Source organism: Lissotriton vulgaris, chromosome 9, assembly GCF_964263255.1.
Source record: "Lissotriton vulgaris chromosome 9, aLisVul1.2, whole genome shotgun sequence".
NCBI lineage: Eukaryota > Metazoa > Chordata > Amphibia > Caudata > Salamandridae > Lissotriton > Lissotriton vulgaris.
Genome location: NC_141697.1, coordinates 455393973 through 455412599, shown reverse-complemented (window position 1 = coordinate 455412599; position 18627 = coordinate 455393973). Strand labels below are relative to the sequence as shown.

The following is an 18627-nucleotide window of genomic DNA, read 5'->3' as shown; positions in this document are numbered from 1 at the left end:
CCCAAAGGGAGTAGACCACTACTAAAAAATTGTAATTAATGAACTCTCTAGACTGGGTTGGATGTAGGCATGGGACTGTGGTGTAGACAATAATAGGACATGATCCTTCGAGAGTGCTTATAAGTTGTTGTTTCACTTTCTCAAAATTTTGTGGAAACGTGGGTGACTTGTAAAAAGTAATAAGCATTGGTAAAGCCACTAGGTCGTGTTTTCAAGTCTAGCCTACAACTAACTTTTAACCTTTCTTTGTGAAAGACGTATTGCACTTGCCATTGGTTTGATTTATCAGTCTCATTTACTTTGTTCTTATTTATTTGAAGGCTTAACCTCTCTTTATCGGTTTGTCCCTACCCACCGCTTATTTACTATACTTGTGATTGGATAACTTGAATCCATTATATCAATGGCACCCCACTCAGTTTCTGTCTTCGTCACACTTCCTTTTGAAGCCATGGCTCCCTCTCTCCCACCCTCACTAGAGACTCCACAATGGAGGGGGTGAGGAGAAGTGACACAGGTAGGGGGAGAAGAGAGAAAGGCTTGTGGAAATATATGAGCGAAACAGACAGAGGTGAGAGCGATGCATAGAGGGATCATTTGAAGAAAATTAAACTCAGGGAAACACCAAAAGAGACACATGGTGAAGCACGGAGAATAAGAGAAGCAAAAAAAATACAGGAGTAAATCAAGGCAGACTTTATCTGTGTGGTTCCAGGCTGCTCCGCTCAGTCGCTCTTTCCCTCACCCCTGGCTCCTCCTACCATCACTGTTACTAGTGATGTGCCAGAATTGAAGGATCTAGTACATCGACATGCTCCTTCAGCAAGCCCATGCTGTTGCACTTCTACACATATAAACAATGTGATTGTCAATATTCACAGACAATTCATTGGCCAATCACCAGGCATTTACAAGAAGTTTCAAGGTGATTTGCCAATGTGCAGCAATCCCAGATTGTCAGTCAGTTTAATGTCTGTCACCACAGGCTGCACTAAGTGCACACAGATGTATTTACATATGCACTTGTGCTAAATGACCTCAGAGTCATGCAGATTTGTAAAAGTAGGGATCTGCAGCTCTGCTCCATATTATGCAAGCTTGTTCTCATTTGCCCATTAGGATTTCCTGGTACCTAATGCCAGGCACCTAATCAGCATGTTGAGCAATGTGACAAAGAAAGGAGGAGACAATTTACTTAAGCAGATATCTACCTGAGCCAAAGTGGATATTGAGAAATATGGTTTGGTATTTTACTTATTCTCTTGCAGAGCTGGTTTTGTTTATGATCTTCATTTTGCAGCATCTCTGTCAAACCATTGAAACTACAGAGACACTTGCATTTCATAACTATGGACCTTTGTTTGTCCCGTTCAATCTTCTGCATTGTGCAGAATTTACACAATTAAGAGATTATGAAATTCAGTTCAAGACATAGGATTCAAATTGGGCTTCAGGGTGGGATGCCCTGTGTTTGAATCTGGCCTAGAGACAACTTCAGCATTCAAGCCGGAATCATGTGAAAAAGAAGATCATGAATAAAATAATAACAAGAGAGGCATTGGGTCAGCTGTCATTGGCAATTGTCATTCAAATGTTGCATCCATCTTCCATAGGCTATTGGTTGTCTTGCTCTGTGAGTGATGGCATTACGCCTATTCACATATGCAGGACCACTTACAAAAACATGCACTCCAATGCCAATGTTGATAGGTAAATACTTTGTTTTTAGTTATTTATTTATTTCCACATGCCTAATTGTATTTTTGCATCCTTGTGTTTTCAAACTATGGCCCCATTATCTAAGGTAAAAGTTGCTTGTGGTTGTACAACTGCGATCGAATATAACTTTTTTTTATAACTGCCAGGAATTCACAAGTTGAGAACCTACACATCTGTATGTGCATGGGCATTCACAAACTAACACTGGAAATTGATGAATTATACTACCGCCAAGGAATGGCACCAATTCCTTTCCGGGTAGGAAGGGGAATGATATTTTCTTAGAATGTAGGTAAAGGGGTTCTCTTTGGGAATAATACTGTCCCCACAGAAAGGAATGTGCACTTGCACAGGGTACTCTCTTCCCCATCTGTGGTATTCTCCTGTCTGGATTACTGTACATGGAGAATAGGACCTTGGGGGGGAAGTCACTTGACCATCCAAAGATTAAGCGTGGAAACTAGCACCTGGTGCAACTTTCCAGAGTTACCTTTGGATATGTTCGTGAATACCATAAGGTTGACTAAGTATGTGCAGGTAGACATCTTTGCTTTTACATTTTCAACTAGATTAGTTAACTGTCCCAAGTCTTCAAGGTATACAACTTCAAAATCAATTGAACCTTTTTTGTGCTAATAAGAGTCCTATGTTACTAAATTGTTCATTGAAAGTAAAAAACTAATTCTGGACCTCCGGTGAGAGAGCTTCTATACTGTTCAATATAAATCAATCAATCAGGATTTATAAAGCGGTGCTAATCACCTAATATGGAATCCAAGGGCTTGCCAGTCCCAGAAGGCTCATTGAAACAGCCAGGTCTTAAGTGCCCTTCGAATTCCGGAAGGCAGCAGATGGTCTGGGGCGGCATGGGGAGGCCATTACAGGTCTTTGCTGCAATGTAGAAGGAGCATCCGCTAATTATGATTCAGTGGATGCTGGGAGAGTGGACCCGTGATAGGGTGGCAGAGCAGAGTTGGTGGAAGTTCAGATCGATGGTTGGTGGAAGGTCAGGTGGCCATTGATGTAGGCAGGTCCTTAGTTCTGTAGAGCCTTGTGTGTGCAGGACAGCAATTTGAATTGCCATCTCTTTTGTACAGGGAGCCAGTAGAGTTGTCCAAGGTGGGGTGTAAAGTAGGTTCATCAGGAAGGGCAAAGGCGAGGCTGTCTGTCTGTGGTGTTCTGTATAGTTTCAAGTCTCTGTAGGAGGTGTGCGGCAATCCCTATGTAGAGAGAGCATTGCCATAGTCCACTCAGCTGGTGATGAGGCCTCACGTGTGCAGGGGAAGCCATTTGAAGATCTTCTGTAGGTATGCATGGAGTGAGAAAGCAGGCGGATGAGAAGGCGTTTATCTGTGATTTCATGGTGAGCTTCTAATTAATGATGATTCCAAGGTTTCTGGTGTCATTTGCGGGTATGGGTGCAGGTTAGGTCTGAGGGACACCAGGAGTCGTCCCAGAGGTTGCTGTTGTTACCGAAGATCAGTACTTTTGACTTGTCCATGTTCAGCTTCAGGCAGTTGTTCTTCAACGAGTCAGTGACAGTTATCATGCATCTGTGGAAGTTGGTCCTGGTGGTGGTAGGGTCATTGGTGAGGATGAGTTGGGTGTCACCTGCATAGGATTTTAGGTTTATACTGTGGGACTGGACGTTGTTGGCCATTGGGGTCATGTATACATTGAAGAGCTGAGGGATGAGTCCTGGGGACACTGCAGACTAGGTTCTTGGGTTAGGATGTAAAAGGTGGTAGGCAGACCCTTTGTATTCTTACGGTGAGGAAGGAGGTGATCCATCGGAGTGCATCCCCTTCGATGCCAATGTGGTGGAGTCTTTCAATCAATGTGTGGTGGGATACAGAGTCAAAGGCTGCGGAGAAGTTCAGATGGATCAGGGCCACCAATTAGCCTCAGTCGAGGAGGCTTTGAATGTCATTGATGGCTGCGATCGGCGTGGTCTCTGTTTAGAGATGTCTCATTTGGAATGTGAATGTGTTGCCTAGCAGCTCAGAATGTTATGTTTAGAAAAGGATTGAACTGAGCTGTAGAGCAGGTTGTGGATGAAGCTGGAGGCTCCTGTGCCAATCTTCAATAAACAATTTATTCTTATTTACTTGCCTGGACTTATCTTGACATTGGCGACGAGGATGTTACTCCAAGGATATCGAGGTGGATTTTATCTGTGTTAGAATATAATTTTGAGGTGGAGTACATGAAAGGTTGAAGAATGTAATAGCGGATTGTCTGTCAAGGATACCTATTATAGTGAGTGAAGTGGAGTCTGATGTTGATGTTGAGGAAATAACATACACTGAAGAACAAACTTTTGGATTGGAGGAATGGAATGCTGCAATGTTGGGAGATGATGTGTTAAAGAAGGTCATACATGCTATTTCTAACGGTTGGGATAGAGAATTAAACAATGATGTGCGGTTCAGAGGTTTCATCAATGTTATTGATGAGTTAAGTGAGAGAGAAGAGAAGTTGTGGAGGAGAGATAAGTTGGTACCACCAGAGAGTCTTAAATCTAAGATTGTCAATATGTCACACGAAGGTCATTTGGGGAGAAACATGACCAAACAATGTGTACGTCAGTCATCCTGGTGGCCAGGTCTAGATAAAGAAGTTGAAGCGGTTGTCAAGGACTGTTACGCTTGTGCTTCTAGTGATAAGACCAAAGTTGTGCGACAATCTCCTCTTGCCCCTGTGAAATTTCCTGAGCGTCCTTGGGAAAGGTTGGCAATAGACTTCATTGGTCCTATTTCCAGATTAGGGTCAAGTTGTTGATTTTTAATGGTTTTGGTAGATTACCATTCTAAGTGGTTTGTGGTTGAGACATCTGAGACTATCACAACAGAAAAGGTAATTACATTTCTAGAGAAAGTTTTCTTAATTGAGGGAATTCCTAAAGTTTTGGTGTCTGATAATTCGTCCTCAGCTAGTTTCTAAAAGTATGGAGGAATTTCTTTGTGGAAAGGGTGTTAAGCATGAAAGAGTTGCTTTATTCCTACGCAAGCCAATGGTTTGGTAGAAAGAATTAATCGCTTAATCATGGATAATATACAACTTTCTTTGTGCAATGGTTTATTTTGGTCTAAGGAGTTGAAAAAGCTGATGTGGTCTTATAGAGTAACACCGCATTCCATGACTGGTGTATCACCTTTCATTTCTCTTAAAGGAAGGGAACCGGGATTGAAGGAGACACCAGGGTGGTTGAAGAACAGAGATTGTGTGTGGGTGGATCGTGATGTGATTGGAAAAAAAGTTGTTAATAAACAAACTGTTGCTGCTAAACATTATGATCATTTAAAAGGGGTCAAGATTCCTAATATCAAATCAGGTGATTGGGTGGTGGTAAAACGTGGTGGTACTGTTGCTAAAGGCGATAGCAAATTTTCTAAACCTATTCAAGTGAAGGAAGTGAAAAGGAGTGTTGTGATTTTGTGTGATGGGTCAACTTGGAGTTTTGGGAATGTTGCTAAATGTTTTTCTCCCCAAATGGCTGGTGATTAAAATTGCTTTTATTGTACATTTATTCGGTTTTTCTTTATTAGATATTTTATTCATTATTATCAAATGTGTTTATGTGTTTCTTCCAATTTTAAATTGTAGCATATGTAAGGGGGGAGGTGTGTAGAGATGTGAATGTGTTGCCTAGCAGCTCAGAATGTTATGTTTAGAAAAGGATTGAACTGAGTTGTGAAGCAGGTTGTGGATGAAGCTGGAGGCTCCTGTGCCAATCTTCAATAAACAATGTATTCTTATTTACTTGCCTGGACTTATCTTTACACTCAGTGCTGTGAAAGACGGATTGGGAGGAGTCGAGTAGCTGGTTCTGCTCCAGGTTAGTTGTTGGTTGCCTGTTGATAGTAATTTCCAGTACCTTGGCAGGAAATGGGAGCAAGGATATTGGCCTGTAGTTCTTGAGTTTACTGGGGTTGGTGGAGGGTTTTTTGAGTAGTGGTCTAATTTTGGCATGTTTCCAGGCATCGGAAATGTTTTGGTGGTGATTGAGATGTTGGGCAGGGAGGTGATTTCCTGGCCTATTCTTTGGCTTCCAAGGTTGAAGATGTGGTGCGAGCATTGGTCTGTGGGAGTTCCTGAGTGGATGGATTTCAAGATGGCTGAAGTGTCCAGGGTGGAGAGCTGGTTCCATTTGGTCAATTTGTGGTTTGTGCCAGTTGCTGTGATGATGTATCAGTCAATGAAGTCCGTGGGTATAGGTTAGGGTTCAAAGTTTCTGTATATGGCCGATCTAGTTATGGAAGAAGATGACAAGTTTGTCGCACAGCTCCGTGAGGGTGTGACATTGTTTTCGCTGGCAGCCAGGATGGAGAACTCCTTAACGATGTTAAAAAGTTAATTTTCTGTTGTTAGAGCTTGTTTTGATACGTGCTGTTAGGCCTTTCTTTGTTGCCCTCAGCAGGTGTTACTTAAAACCTTTATCACAAGCATATGGTCACCATGTTTAAGTAGGAGCATTTTCTTCTTTTTTTCTTTTTAATTTACGTGGCGTATGCTTTCAATAAAAAAAGTTTTTGCAAATGCTGTTTTGCTGACTATCAGTTTGTCAGCATTACAGCAAGACTACTCTATGGCAATATTTTGGTTCTGCCTAAAGGAGTGTGAGAAGACCAACAGTTCCTTTCTAATGCAAGAGGCACTCTACGATTTCTCACCACTGACTATATCTGCATCTACTTCAAGTCTCTGACCCAGTATGCAAGAGACTCACCTTCCTCTCTGTTCCACTGCAATTTTGACAAGCTATTTTACCTAAAGTGTTGGACTCCATGGGTCAGAATGTTTGGGATGATATGGCAACTGTCCTAATTACCACAGGGAGGCAGGCACACTTGCAAATATCTGAGACATTGTTCATTGTAATACTACTGAAAGACGTTTTGTCTGCTATCATTTGGTTCATTGAAATATTCATATTAGGCATCATCCCCCTTCCTTCTCAAGTGGTGTATAATGTATTGTGTCTTAAACTTAACTTTCAGTGTTCATCGAACTGAATTTTACACATTCACTTTATTTTTTATCAGAGTGTATTGAAAGGCGTGTCAGAAGACACACTGATGGGATCTAAGGGTTGAGCGACCATCGTCTCTTGCTGAGGAGCCCCCAACCTACATAATTACAGGGAGAATGTTTTGTTATACAAGCAGATGGATTTGTTGGGGCCATCACTGTACTTTGTATGTAACTTTAGAACTGTATAACTGCTTTGGCATGTCTGCATTTGATGGTCTTTATCCCTGTTGAACAATTACGTGTGGAATGTGCATTTCTTACTAGAGATGTACTGCGACATAGGAGACTTCAATTTCATTACATATCTCCATTTGATCAAAGAATGGAAATATCATCACATTAGGGAAGAACACTTTCTCCAAAATAGGTTTTATTTAGCCAAATTAGGATTTTCCAGCAGATGTCAGGACAACCTCGAATCAATGATGGTCAACTTTCCTGATGATTGTGAGGGAGCAGAAGGTGTGCAAGTCTACTTTATCCACTTCTGGTCACTACGGCATTACAAAATGGGCTGGAGATGCTTGTGAGGCCTCTTCTGTAATACAGATTGTGATGACGCACATGTAGCACCAGTGCGAGCTCAAGAGGGTTTCCCTCACTTGCATGTGGTTGTGGCTCCATGTACATGAGGAACACTATGCCTCTGCACCCATGCAACATCACAGATGCGGGCCAGAAGAAAAGATGTTGTCAAGACGCATTGACTGTGAGCCATATAGAGGTGGTGCACAGTCTGCTGCTTGAAGGGGGAACCTCTGGGCATTCTCTTGCAGGTGGGTGTAATCACTGTAACTGTAATCACCCACTGCAACCACATACTGGAGAATAAATGATACTCCCATCCCCTTGCAGATGTAGGCCAGGTTGCCAGGTTTCACCTCAAGTGAAAGGGCGACCGGCAACTTCAACCAGTGCATATCGCCCAGGACACGTGTTAGCTTGTGGCTGTCCTGGAGTGCACATTTCTGGTGTGTGCCCGGTGCATTCAGTAAAAGGGGGCAAAGATGAGGACCATGAGCCCTCCCTGTAATATGGTGACTGCTATGCAAGTAGACACAGTTCAAATGAAGCATGTAAACTAATTTGCCTCTGTACAGACTAGTAATAGAAGCCAACAGCAGTATTTTGCTTCAGGACATTGTGGGCAGAAGACAGTTTCCTGATATCTTGCTCAACTGTAGACATTATGTCTTAAGAAATCATTCAAGGGGGAAATTTTCTTCATGTGCCAACCATCATCAGTAGCAAGCAGGACCAACTGACAATTGTTACACTATTCGGAGCATACACTCTGAAACTGAGTTAACCAAATGTTTATGGTTGGCCAGGTAGTAATGACACGGTGAGCACAAAATTATGAAATGGTTTGTAGCACATTGTAATTAGCAGAGGTTGAGATTAATTCAAGCTTTTCACTGTTTATTTTGGGCAAGTCTGGTCCCTTTTGAATTGATCGGTCTAACATTTAATCACTGTGTAGTAGAACAGTTTTTATGGTATTGTTTTATTCAACTTCACTTCAGGAGGAAGAACTTGTGTTTGGTCTGCTAGAGCAGCATTGTGTCGTCGTCACTTGAGGAGTTCTTTTTGGGTATTGCAGTCTGTCTGGTTGGAGGTATAATTTAGGAACCATAGCTTTCCATATTTGCATTTCAAAGAGCCTGAATAAAAATTGAATTTATTTCAAACATAGTTGGAACTACTTCTCTACTCAGTCGTCAGCGAAGTATAGTTCTTTCTTATCCAGTAGAAAGCCAAAGGATTGTATTTGGTACTTGAGAGTCCAAAAACAAGGATTGGGCTGACACATCCACATATTTGATAACCCAAATTATTTCAGAATTTTTACGAGCAACACTTAACACAGATCTCCAATAATTACATAGAACCAGACAGGGGACACACATGAGCAATATTTAAAACCAAATGTTACATGTATAAACAGGTCATGGAGACAGAGATAATTCAAAAAAATCATAATATGTAAAGTGAAATGATTTTGCCAAAGTATGACGAGTATATTTTTACTTAATTTACATTTAGTGATAAGATTTGCAGATCAAATACAGTACTATGAACCTGAGTTATTCTGCAATACATAACCAATATGATATTAAACTAGGCAATGCAATACAACATACAACATATCAGACCAGTTATCTCAGGTTTACTAACAATCCTACCATTTAACACAGACATGCTTGCCCTAGCTTCATATATTGAAAAATACAAATACTTACCCCTTACTGCACTTGGAGGAAGTTTTTGCCAGTTCAGCTTCTTCATTTTTAATGTTGGCCTGCTAGCACTGCTAAAGTAAGCATTCCTTGAAGATCCTACAGAGTAACCCACATGTGCAACCACAATTTCATCCTTGTTCGAGCCAGGAAGTGGAGGTGCACCAGGGCATCTTACCATTCCAGGCAAAGGAGGTGGTGGTGGTATGCCAGTCAGTGGCATACCTGGCAAAGGTGGTGCTGGAGGAAACCCGCCAAACATGCCTGGCAGTGGTGGAGGAGGCGGTGGCCCCCCACACATGCCCAGAAGTGGCGGAGCTGGTGGAACCCCAGCAAACATTCCAGGCAGTGGAGGAGCGGGTGGAGCCCCAGCAAACATTCCAGGCAGTGGAGGAGCGGGTGGAGCCCCACCAAACATTCCAGGCAGTGGAGGAGCAGGTGGAGCCCCACCTAACATGTCGGGCAGTGGGGGGGCTGGAGGAGGCCCACCTGCCATGCCGGGCAGTGGAGGTGGAGGGGGAGGAGGAGGAGGGGGAGGGGGAGGTTTAATTTCATGTGAAGGGGGCAGAGATTCCAAGTTTTTTGCTGGCACTGAAGAGATCAGTTGCTGTGTAGTTGTGATATTCTCAGAACATGTAAACGGAGGCTGTGATATTCTGTTTTTTTCCTTTATAGACTCTTCAACTGACTTCTCAGTTTGAATACTTTTATGACATTTTTTAACAGGTCCACTGTTCTCCGAATTCTTATTATTTTGAAGTTTCTTCAAAACTGCAATTCGCTCAATAATTTTTTCCAGGGTGTTTTCTTCCTCTGTAAAAGAAGTTACATGAAAGGTGTTAGTGCAACATACGTGTGTGCGCACGCCTGAGGAAACTGAATAACAAACCTCATAAAAAACATTAGTAAAGACACTTTAGCAAATATTATACATTGCTCTAAAGAGGTTCTTAACAAGGAAGAGTTTTCAAAGTGAATACAGATGTGTAATCCAGATCCAGGTCCAAAGGGTGACCATGTGATCTGAGCATCTCAATGGTATCTGGAATAGAATAACCATTTATTACAGAAGTTCAATTTGCAATATTTGAAACTGGGTTCAGTATGTCCATACACAAATGGCTTGCATGACACTGCAAGTTCCTGAAAATAGGTAACATTAATCTCAATGTTGGAAGTGTGTTTGTATGTGTGATTTTACTGCTAATGGGAATGTTAGGTTGGCAGTTAGGTAAGATTTTCAGAAGTCCCTTAAGACCTTATCAAGGGTGCAGGTAAGAACGAGGTGCTACACAAAGCTCGTAAGTAGTGGAGAAATACAAATTTGCATCTCACTATGTAGGTCCATTTTGTATTCATCTATTACCATCCACACTCAGCCACACAAGAGGGAACATGTGATGTTTGTAAAGGAAATCTGTAACCATTGCCTGGTTGCAGCATCAGTCACTTTACCATAGACCCAACCCTGGATTTTAAGAGCCACCTGCACATTTTCCACACAATGCATGCTGAAGCAAGTATTGTTTCAATTGCCAAGCTAGACAGTCCAACAGCTCTTTTTACATTTCAGCATAGTGGCACAATGGTAAACTGCATTGCAGGTGGTATTTGAGTACCCAATGCATCACACTTTACATCAACATTTGATGAATGGAGCAGGCCACTTAGCCTAAGGGTGTATTTAAGGGAAACTTCCATTAGAAAAAGACCAGAATCCCAATGTGCCTTCCCAGCGCCGGCAAGAGAACAAACGCGTCTTCAGTACACATTCGTTCAGCACAACAGTTGTTGAAACAACTTACTTTAAGGGGGCGGGTTGGTGGAATTGTGTTGGATTTAAAGTCCAACACCTTTCCTACTGTTGCGCAGACTGGAGTTGGAATAGTAAATTAACTTATTCCAAAATTCCACGCTCCCTTAAGGCAAGTCGTTATAATGACTTACATGCCGAACTAATGCACACTAAAGATGCGTTCATTCTAAAGACGGCGCTGTGAAGGAACCGCATGATTCCGGCTTGCGGAATACAGTCATACATTCATATTTACAGCGCATATGTGCAGATTATATTACTTTCCAGCTGCTACATCTAGCCAATTAGAAATTATACATTTTCTTAAGAACTGTATCTGCACCCATTACCATACAAGGGAACTGCAATACAGTTGCAGCAAAGTGTTAAACAATCTAAATTGTCCCTTGATGTTTGAAGAGCTTGGATTGTTATGATGCTCATGGTATAGGTTTGCCTTAACAGGTCATTGTAGTTTGACTTTTTTCACAAAACTGTAACATTAAAAGAACACTGTCAACTGTTGCAAGATGTTAAAACAAGCTTTAGGGTGAACAAAACTCACTTCTTTTTATTTCAAAATGGGGGAAAGACTCTGAAGAATTTCCTAAAACTTTACAACCTGTTATACACTTTATGCGCCCTGCGACCACCACCCACAATCAAAATAGTTATTGTAATGATTAGGACCAATTTTTTTTTATCTTGCTTACAGAGGGGCTTCTACATTTCTCTGGGTAGAGCAACCACAAAGGACCTTAATACTCCTGGAAAAACTGAGAATTAGAAAAACTATTTCTAGCCGAATCGTAATCCCTCCTTTTTTAGCCTCACCATCAAAACCCAGCGAAATCTGGTGAAGCCCCTGAAACATGAAGAGAGGCTGAACGTGTCCACAAAAAGAGGGACACTACCTACAGAATATTGAATAATTTCTTGGAGTTGAGAAGAAAATGCCTGCTCATAACTGTAGTAGATTATATCCAAAGTAATTTTCGTATGTTATCTTTTGCAGGCAATAATCAATTATCTACTATTTTTAAGTAACTTTGTCATGATAGTGGTCACAACAAATTTTTTGCTTTGATTTAACAGAAGCACAGTTTTAACAGTATGGTCTGTCACCGTACATTATTTTAGTCTGTGTATCATCAAACATCGATTTAGAGTATGAGTAGGTTGTCATCTTTAATAGTGTTAAGTATTTGTTTTTAATTCGACCTCCAGTGGAATGTGCTGCTTTGGACTGGAAATATACTAGTACCCGAAAAAGGAAGCTACATAACAAAACAAAAATGGGAAATAAATTAATAAAATAGGCAAAGTACTGCAACAACAAGATAACTCAGCACAGCCCATTCAGAGAACACAACAAAAACGTTTAAACAAAATAACATAACAAAATTACCGATGGTAAGAGAATATTCCTCACTGGGCGTACAGTTGTGAAACATAGTCTACGTGAACAACTGCAAGTATCTAGAATCAGAATTTTAAGTTTTTTTGGCCCCAGCTGCACGCTAATCTAGCATGTGTGTGACAGTCTAGGCCTGCCCTTCAATTACAGTTTAGACATGGACCAGTCCTGGACTTAGAGGGATGCACCAAGCAGACTCTCTGTAGTGAAAAGAGGAATACCATACTAGCCGCAGGTTCACAAGTGTATCACCGTGGTGGCACCATGCCATGTTTTTAAAGTGTTTGGTGTAAAGGCCTTTTTACTTTTGACATGTGAATGAAAGCCTACTGCACATTCATTTGAAATTCCACCACTACTAATCCTTGCACTGAGATCCCATGATCCTGGATGTATGCATGTATGCTATTGACTGTGAAGTGCATTGCATGAGTGCCTGAGTGATTTAGAGTGACACAGGTCTGTGGGTTCCATTCTGTACACATGAGGGAGATGGGGTTGGTTTCCCAGACAGTGAAAGTGTATTGCTGACATTCCTTTGACGAGAGGGAGGGAATCAGACTCTGAAGTGGGGAACAGGGAGGTCCCCCCTTAGAAATTCGACGAGGTCCTTTTTGACACAGAAGTATGCCGATTAGTATTCCTGGGACTGCCATTTGTTGAATGGTAGGGGGCGAGGGAAGTGTCATGGTGTGAAGACTCCTTTAGAGGGGGGCAGACATTTATCTTGTTTCCTGATAAGTCTTGTGTGCGGCTATTGGTAGTCAGGGGCGGATTGCTCACATTTATTTGTGCCGCTGATTTCAATGCTTTTACCGAGGAACGACCCTACTTTAAAGAACATTACTCAAGACAAAAGATGAGGCTGGAGAATAGCCACTAAAAGAGGCATGAAAAAGGAACCAACCGAAATCAGTTCTGGAAAGGTAGACAGAGAATCAATATCTCCTGTCTGCTAACTCTGTAAAAAAGTGGGAGATGATGACCCACTGGTTGTTCCAGTTTCAAGTTCTCTCTGGCCAAGGAATGGGTGAGCCACTGATTACCCAGAGGACTACTGCACAACCACGGCTACTGTCTCCTAGACAGCCAGTTTCTCGGAGGTAAGGGGACTTTACCTGGAGTCCATGTTAAGGAAAGCCCCCTTCTATATCTTGGGAACCCAGGGAGTCTTGCTTGAGCAAAAGGGAAGTAGCAAACCCCCTGCAGGAAGAGCGGACTGTTGGTAGGGGACTTGAAGCAGTTGACCATGGTGCAAGGGTCCGTCAACCAAAGACAAGACCCAGAGACCCTCTGAGAAACCGATGTGCTTTAAATGCATTTCCAAGAGGCCTTCCATGTCATCCCCATCATCGTCACTGTGGCACTTGAACGTGTTCAATTGGTTGGCTCGACTGATCCCAGGATCGACATTTGTCCTGTGGTATTCGCTGCATGCCTGAGACAGCATGACCATGACACTACCAGCTCTGTGCTGTGCAGACTTGACCGCCACCGAAGCAACCCGATGATTTCCATCAAGGGCAGCACTCAGTGAACGGCTAGCCTGGCACTGACCCCCAAAGTTGCCACATGAGCTACTCTACTGTGAAGATTGAGGCTGATATCTTGAGGCACTATATGCCATTTAGCTCCTAGCAACTGAGGCCCTGAAGATACCAGCACCGATCGGACAGTGGTGGTGTGGCATTGTGTTCTAGTGGTATTGTATTTTAGTACCTCAATTGCAGTTTGTCTCCACAGACAAACACAATACCAGGACTTTAACATTGTGTCATGAATGTAGGTTTGAACAGTGATCAATACCAGACAGCAAGCTATTTATCACCAAGGACATGCAATGCCTCCAATCAAATTGTTTCTGATTTGGCCCAACTTGTGCATGATGACATAATACAGAACGGTGGTGACTAGTTGTAGTGCCCTTGCAAGGAAAATCGTTAGGTACCCTCAATGTTTATATCCCACCAGGTCGTATTGTCAATGATGTGTCTATATTCAAAATTCTAGAAGAGTGAGTTCACTGTATCATGAACACCCAATTAATTATGCTGGTCAAATTATAATAAGTAGACATTTTCAGAGTTCATCTGCTAGCCATCATTTGTCGATGTAATTTATGACGAAGAAGAAGCAAGAGGGTTCGAGCCTCTGAGCGAACACTGAGCGTGAGCAGGAACATCAAATGGGGAAATGTTTTGCCTCCCTATTGGTAGGTGATTACTTTGTCTTTTAAATAGCTTTGTGACTCTGATACCCAGTTCAAAAAAACTATGGATTAGGAAAGAGGTCAAGATTAGTTGATTATATCCTGATCAATGTAGAAGGTTAGAAGCTGATCTCAGATATGGAGGTGGTTTGGTGCATGGAAAGTGATTTCTAACCATTATCAAAACTTATCCTGGAGTTTATGCTGCCAAGTCCTCCTCTATTTGGGCTAGTTGTTTCCCATCTGAAAATTCTACAACCAAATAACAGAAAAGTAGATAAATGGAATACAGACAGCTATGACAGTTTTGCAAGGTTACTAATTGGCAGGTGAACTTTGCTGACTATACTTAGATGAATGGGAAAATGTGTATGTCTATATGAGCAAGTAACTGAGAAAATGTCTATTTATCGAACAAATCCTAAGTCCTTTAGAGGAAGTAATTCACCATAGACACGAATAGTTCAACAAAGGGTGTTGGCTAATAAAGCACAATAAATAATGGGCCTTAAAGGTGCGCCACCATTGCGCTGCCAGCAGAACTACCTTTTAGAAATCTGTGGAAAAACTATAAAAAGTTGAAAGCAATGTACAGAGCACAAGGCACAAGCTAAAACAGGACTCCACTGATAAAGGCCAAAGAGATTCTAGGAGCGTATAGCCCATAGTTTACAAGAGCATTAACACAAGCAGAAACTATGTATTGTGGCCTAGGAATTAGTAGGCACTTCAAATATAATTATGCCAATGATGTGACTATCTTAGTGCCACAGGGGTAAAATTGTAATACCAATTTGGCTCTATTTATCCCAGCCGTAGAGGGAAGCAAACAAAGCTCCAGGTCGAATTGGACTCCTGGCGGATATATATCATGCAGCAGTCAATCTACGGGCAGCTGTACTCAATAAGATTTTCAATGTGGCATTAACAGTGGGAATACTTCCAGATCAGATTCCTGGCAGTCTGCCATAGCTATCCTCTTGCACAAAAAAGATATTTGTGCAACCCTACTAAATGGGGGCTAAACTCAATTAAATAGAGCCGGCAGAAAATGTAGTTGAGTCCTACGGCGCTTGTTAGATACAAACCCCATCCTATTTGATGTAGAATCTGGCTTTTGGTAGGGCATCAGAACAAATGACCATGCTATGTGCTTCCATATTATATGTATAAAGGATCTGCACACAAATCAAGTTCCAGTGTGTATGGCATTTATAGCTCTAAAGTCATTGCTCAAGCCGTACAACAGGTTCATCTTGTGGCCCACATTTATTTGGTTAGGTAGATTATGCTTTAGCCTGAAGAGAATACAGTGAGAGCGTCCAGTACTATCAGTCTTAACCCAGAGATCCATTCAAGCCCCACTAATATTTACTCTATATTTTAACGATTTGTTGAATACCTAACTGGAACTCAATCTTCATAGCCTTAATTTATGAAATATAAAAATCCCTATACCTTTATTTACTGATGAAGCTGTTTTACTCTCCTTGACAGAACTTTTCATGCATAAGTTGAAGTTGATAAGTAGGTTTCTTGAGCACTGCATGGAGAACGATCGGACGATAAACGTGAACAGAAGAGTACTGTTAATGAAAAGCACCGTTCCTTCAAAAAAAAAACTATGTGGTAAATGAACAAACTCTAAAATGCATTGATAATTTTATGTATCTGCTCAAATCTGAATTGGGCTTATCAAATATTATGCAGTTTCCCACCACTGTGTGAAGATGCAAGCAAAGGATAGGCACTCACCCACTTATTTCAATTCTCCTAGTACATGCCTAGAAGACTGTAGTTTGGACAACATATGGTGTGGAGCTCTGGAGTTGCATCAAGATTAAAGAGAAACAGAACATCAAAACCTATATCCTAAGAGTAATCCTTTAACTTTGGTCTGAATCACCCATCTCTCTACCCCACGTTCCCTTTGTATTTGGAACTTTTTTTGGTTAATGATATCGCAGCTCATGCTCCCATTACATTGAGTGCAACTCCATGAAAGTACACATGCTGGACTATACTTTAGATCTATGTTGGAAGTGGCATGGTGCTACAGAGGTGCTGCAAATCATTGGATGACACCTTCAAGGATATTCTCAAGGATCAGGGTTTAGGCCAACTGTGGGTATCCCATTCCCCAGTTAATGGTGACTCACTGGAAGTGCAACAAAATAGGACTGCTAGCATTTAACTATGTTCTCCTTATCAAATTTCATTGGCTATAAGCACTTTTTAGACTGGATACAACCTGAGACGTGATGTTATACTTGAATTACAGGTTTAGGGTGAGAACTCTCCCGACTAGGAGCAAACTAACATGGAGCAATATGTAAGATTGGACTGTGTGACTGCACTTTGGCTGGTATGGATTCATTCTCCCATTTCATGTTATTTTACAACAAAGATAATAACTGATCGCAAGAAGTTATTACTCCTGATATTCTAAACCTTTGGCAGTAAGTGCAGAACAGCGCACAGCACTTTGTTATAGGACCGACCAGCATGGTAGCTATTTCACTGCATCGTCACATATATAGTCCACTTGGATACAAAGAGGCAAGGGAAAACTGGAGGAACTGCAAAGATGGTAGCATTTCTTTCACACTTGTTTGGCTAGACAGTTTTTAAAATTCCCTATACATTTGTTTTCTACTCTGCAATTTTCTGTCGTTTTTATTGATATAAATTGCTCGATTGCTAAAAATCAAACTATCGTTTATACATTTATAACATATGACAAACCCTGAGAACAGCAATTGAGTGACTGCGTACAAATTAATTTTTGAAATGCTAATATTAAATAAAAAAGGTTCAGTGGAAAGACAATATGCTGCTTAAGTAATTCTCACCTTGATCTGCAAGTAAAATTGCTCGATTGACAAGGATTTCCAGTGCTTCCCATAATAGAAGGTTAGAGGAATTAAGAGGGTCCAATTGTAGAAGGCCCTGGAGAATTGAGAGGAACTGCACAGATACCGGAGAACTGCTCACCTGAAAAACAAAATCAACATAAGTCACCAAAAAGTGTACAAATGTATAATGTCAGTCATAAATTTGCTTTCAGAATATTTTCTAGACTAATACTGCTTTTGTGTTGAATAGTTCAGCAATTAATATCCTACAGAGTAAAATCAGAACTCAGCAGGTCATATCTTATTACTTGGGGGCTCTTGACATCACAGGAGCACCTCTAGCACTGTCACAAAAAGGTATTCATCTTCTTTCCCGTCAGACTGACTCAAGAATGTAGCTGATATTCCCACTCTCTATGCACTAGACTCCTAAATCCTTGACACTTTTCAGAGAGGAAGACAATGCTTCTAACTGTGGCCGATACCTCAGGGTGGTCGGCTGGAAATAAAAGAAGGGACATGGAAGCACTTTCAAAGAGGGCATGTACAAATGGATGCATGGTGGGGTGAGTAAGGGGTGCCACTTGAGCATGCTTACACAGAAAAAGCATGCAAAGATAGGATAGAGTAGCACAGACCTTGAATTCCAGAGACTGTGGAGCTGGATGAGGACAAAGTCAGAAAAGTGAGGTCTAGGGTGGAGGGACCAGGAAACCACCTACCACAGGATGTATAGGCAGGACCACAGTCTACAGAAATCATGAGGTCAGTACAGCTTACCTAGAGAAGAGGGTGCCGGTGAGTAACACAGCAGAGGAGGGTATACAGAGAGTAACGCAAACCAAATGTGTAAAAAAGTGAGGGTGAACATGGCGTTGGCATGGGTCACCATCAACCACGGCCAGTGCTCATGAGTATCATTTACTAGGAGGGCAGGGGCACAGGGGAATACCAGCCAACAAGGAGTTCACCACTTTTTGAGTAAAAGAGAGCTCCTCTTATGTTGGGTGAGCCCCCACAATTGTATAAAGCAGGGATCTCACATATCACAATTTTTGGTTGAGAGGCCCCAAGGAATTCCACTATGGACCCACACCAAGTGGTATGAGGGAAGCAGCCAAGTAATACCAACTCATGATCAGCCAGAGTAGCAACCTAGCATTGGAGAGGCTAAATGTATCCTGTGCCATGAAGAACACATTGAGAGAGGAAAAAGAAAACAGGAACATAGGAGCAACGTCAAACAGTGTACCAAATTGACAAACTAGGAAATCAGTGGTACCCTCCATAACCTCCTCTGATGTGTGTGAGGTATGGTATATCAGCTCAAATAATATTCCGGGGTGAATGACTGATGA

At 41.6% G+C, this 18627-nt stretch overlaps 1 protein-coding gene across 2 annotated transcripts in view; it reads right to left on the bottom strand.

Annotated features, from left to right (window-relative positions):
• LOC147690263 (inverted formin-2-like) overlaps window positions 1-18627 on the bottom strand; it is a 480165-nt gene that overhangs the window by 205554 nt on the left and 255984 nt on the right. For both annotated transcript variants that reach the window (XM_086937896.1, XM_086937897.1), the window contains exons 7-8: window positions 17267-17408; window positions 8997-9806 (exon numbers count right to left, since the gene is read on the bottom strand). In XM_086937896.1, the coding sequence (XP_086794022.1) occupies window positions 8997-9806; window positions 17267-17408 (952 nt within the window). The remainder of the gene's footprint in view (window positions 1-8996; window positions 9807-17266; window positions 17409-18627) is intronic.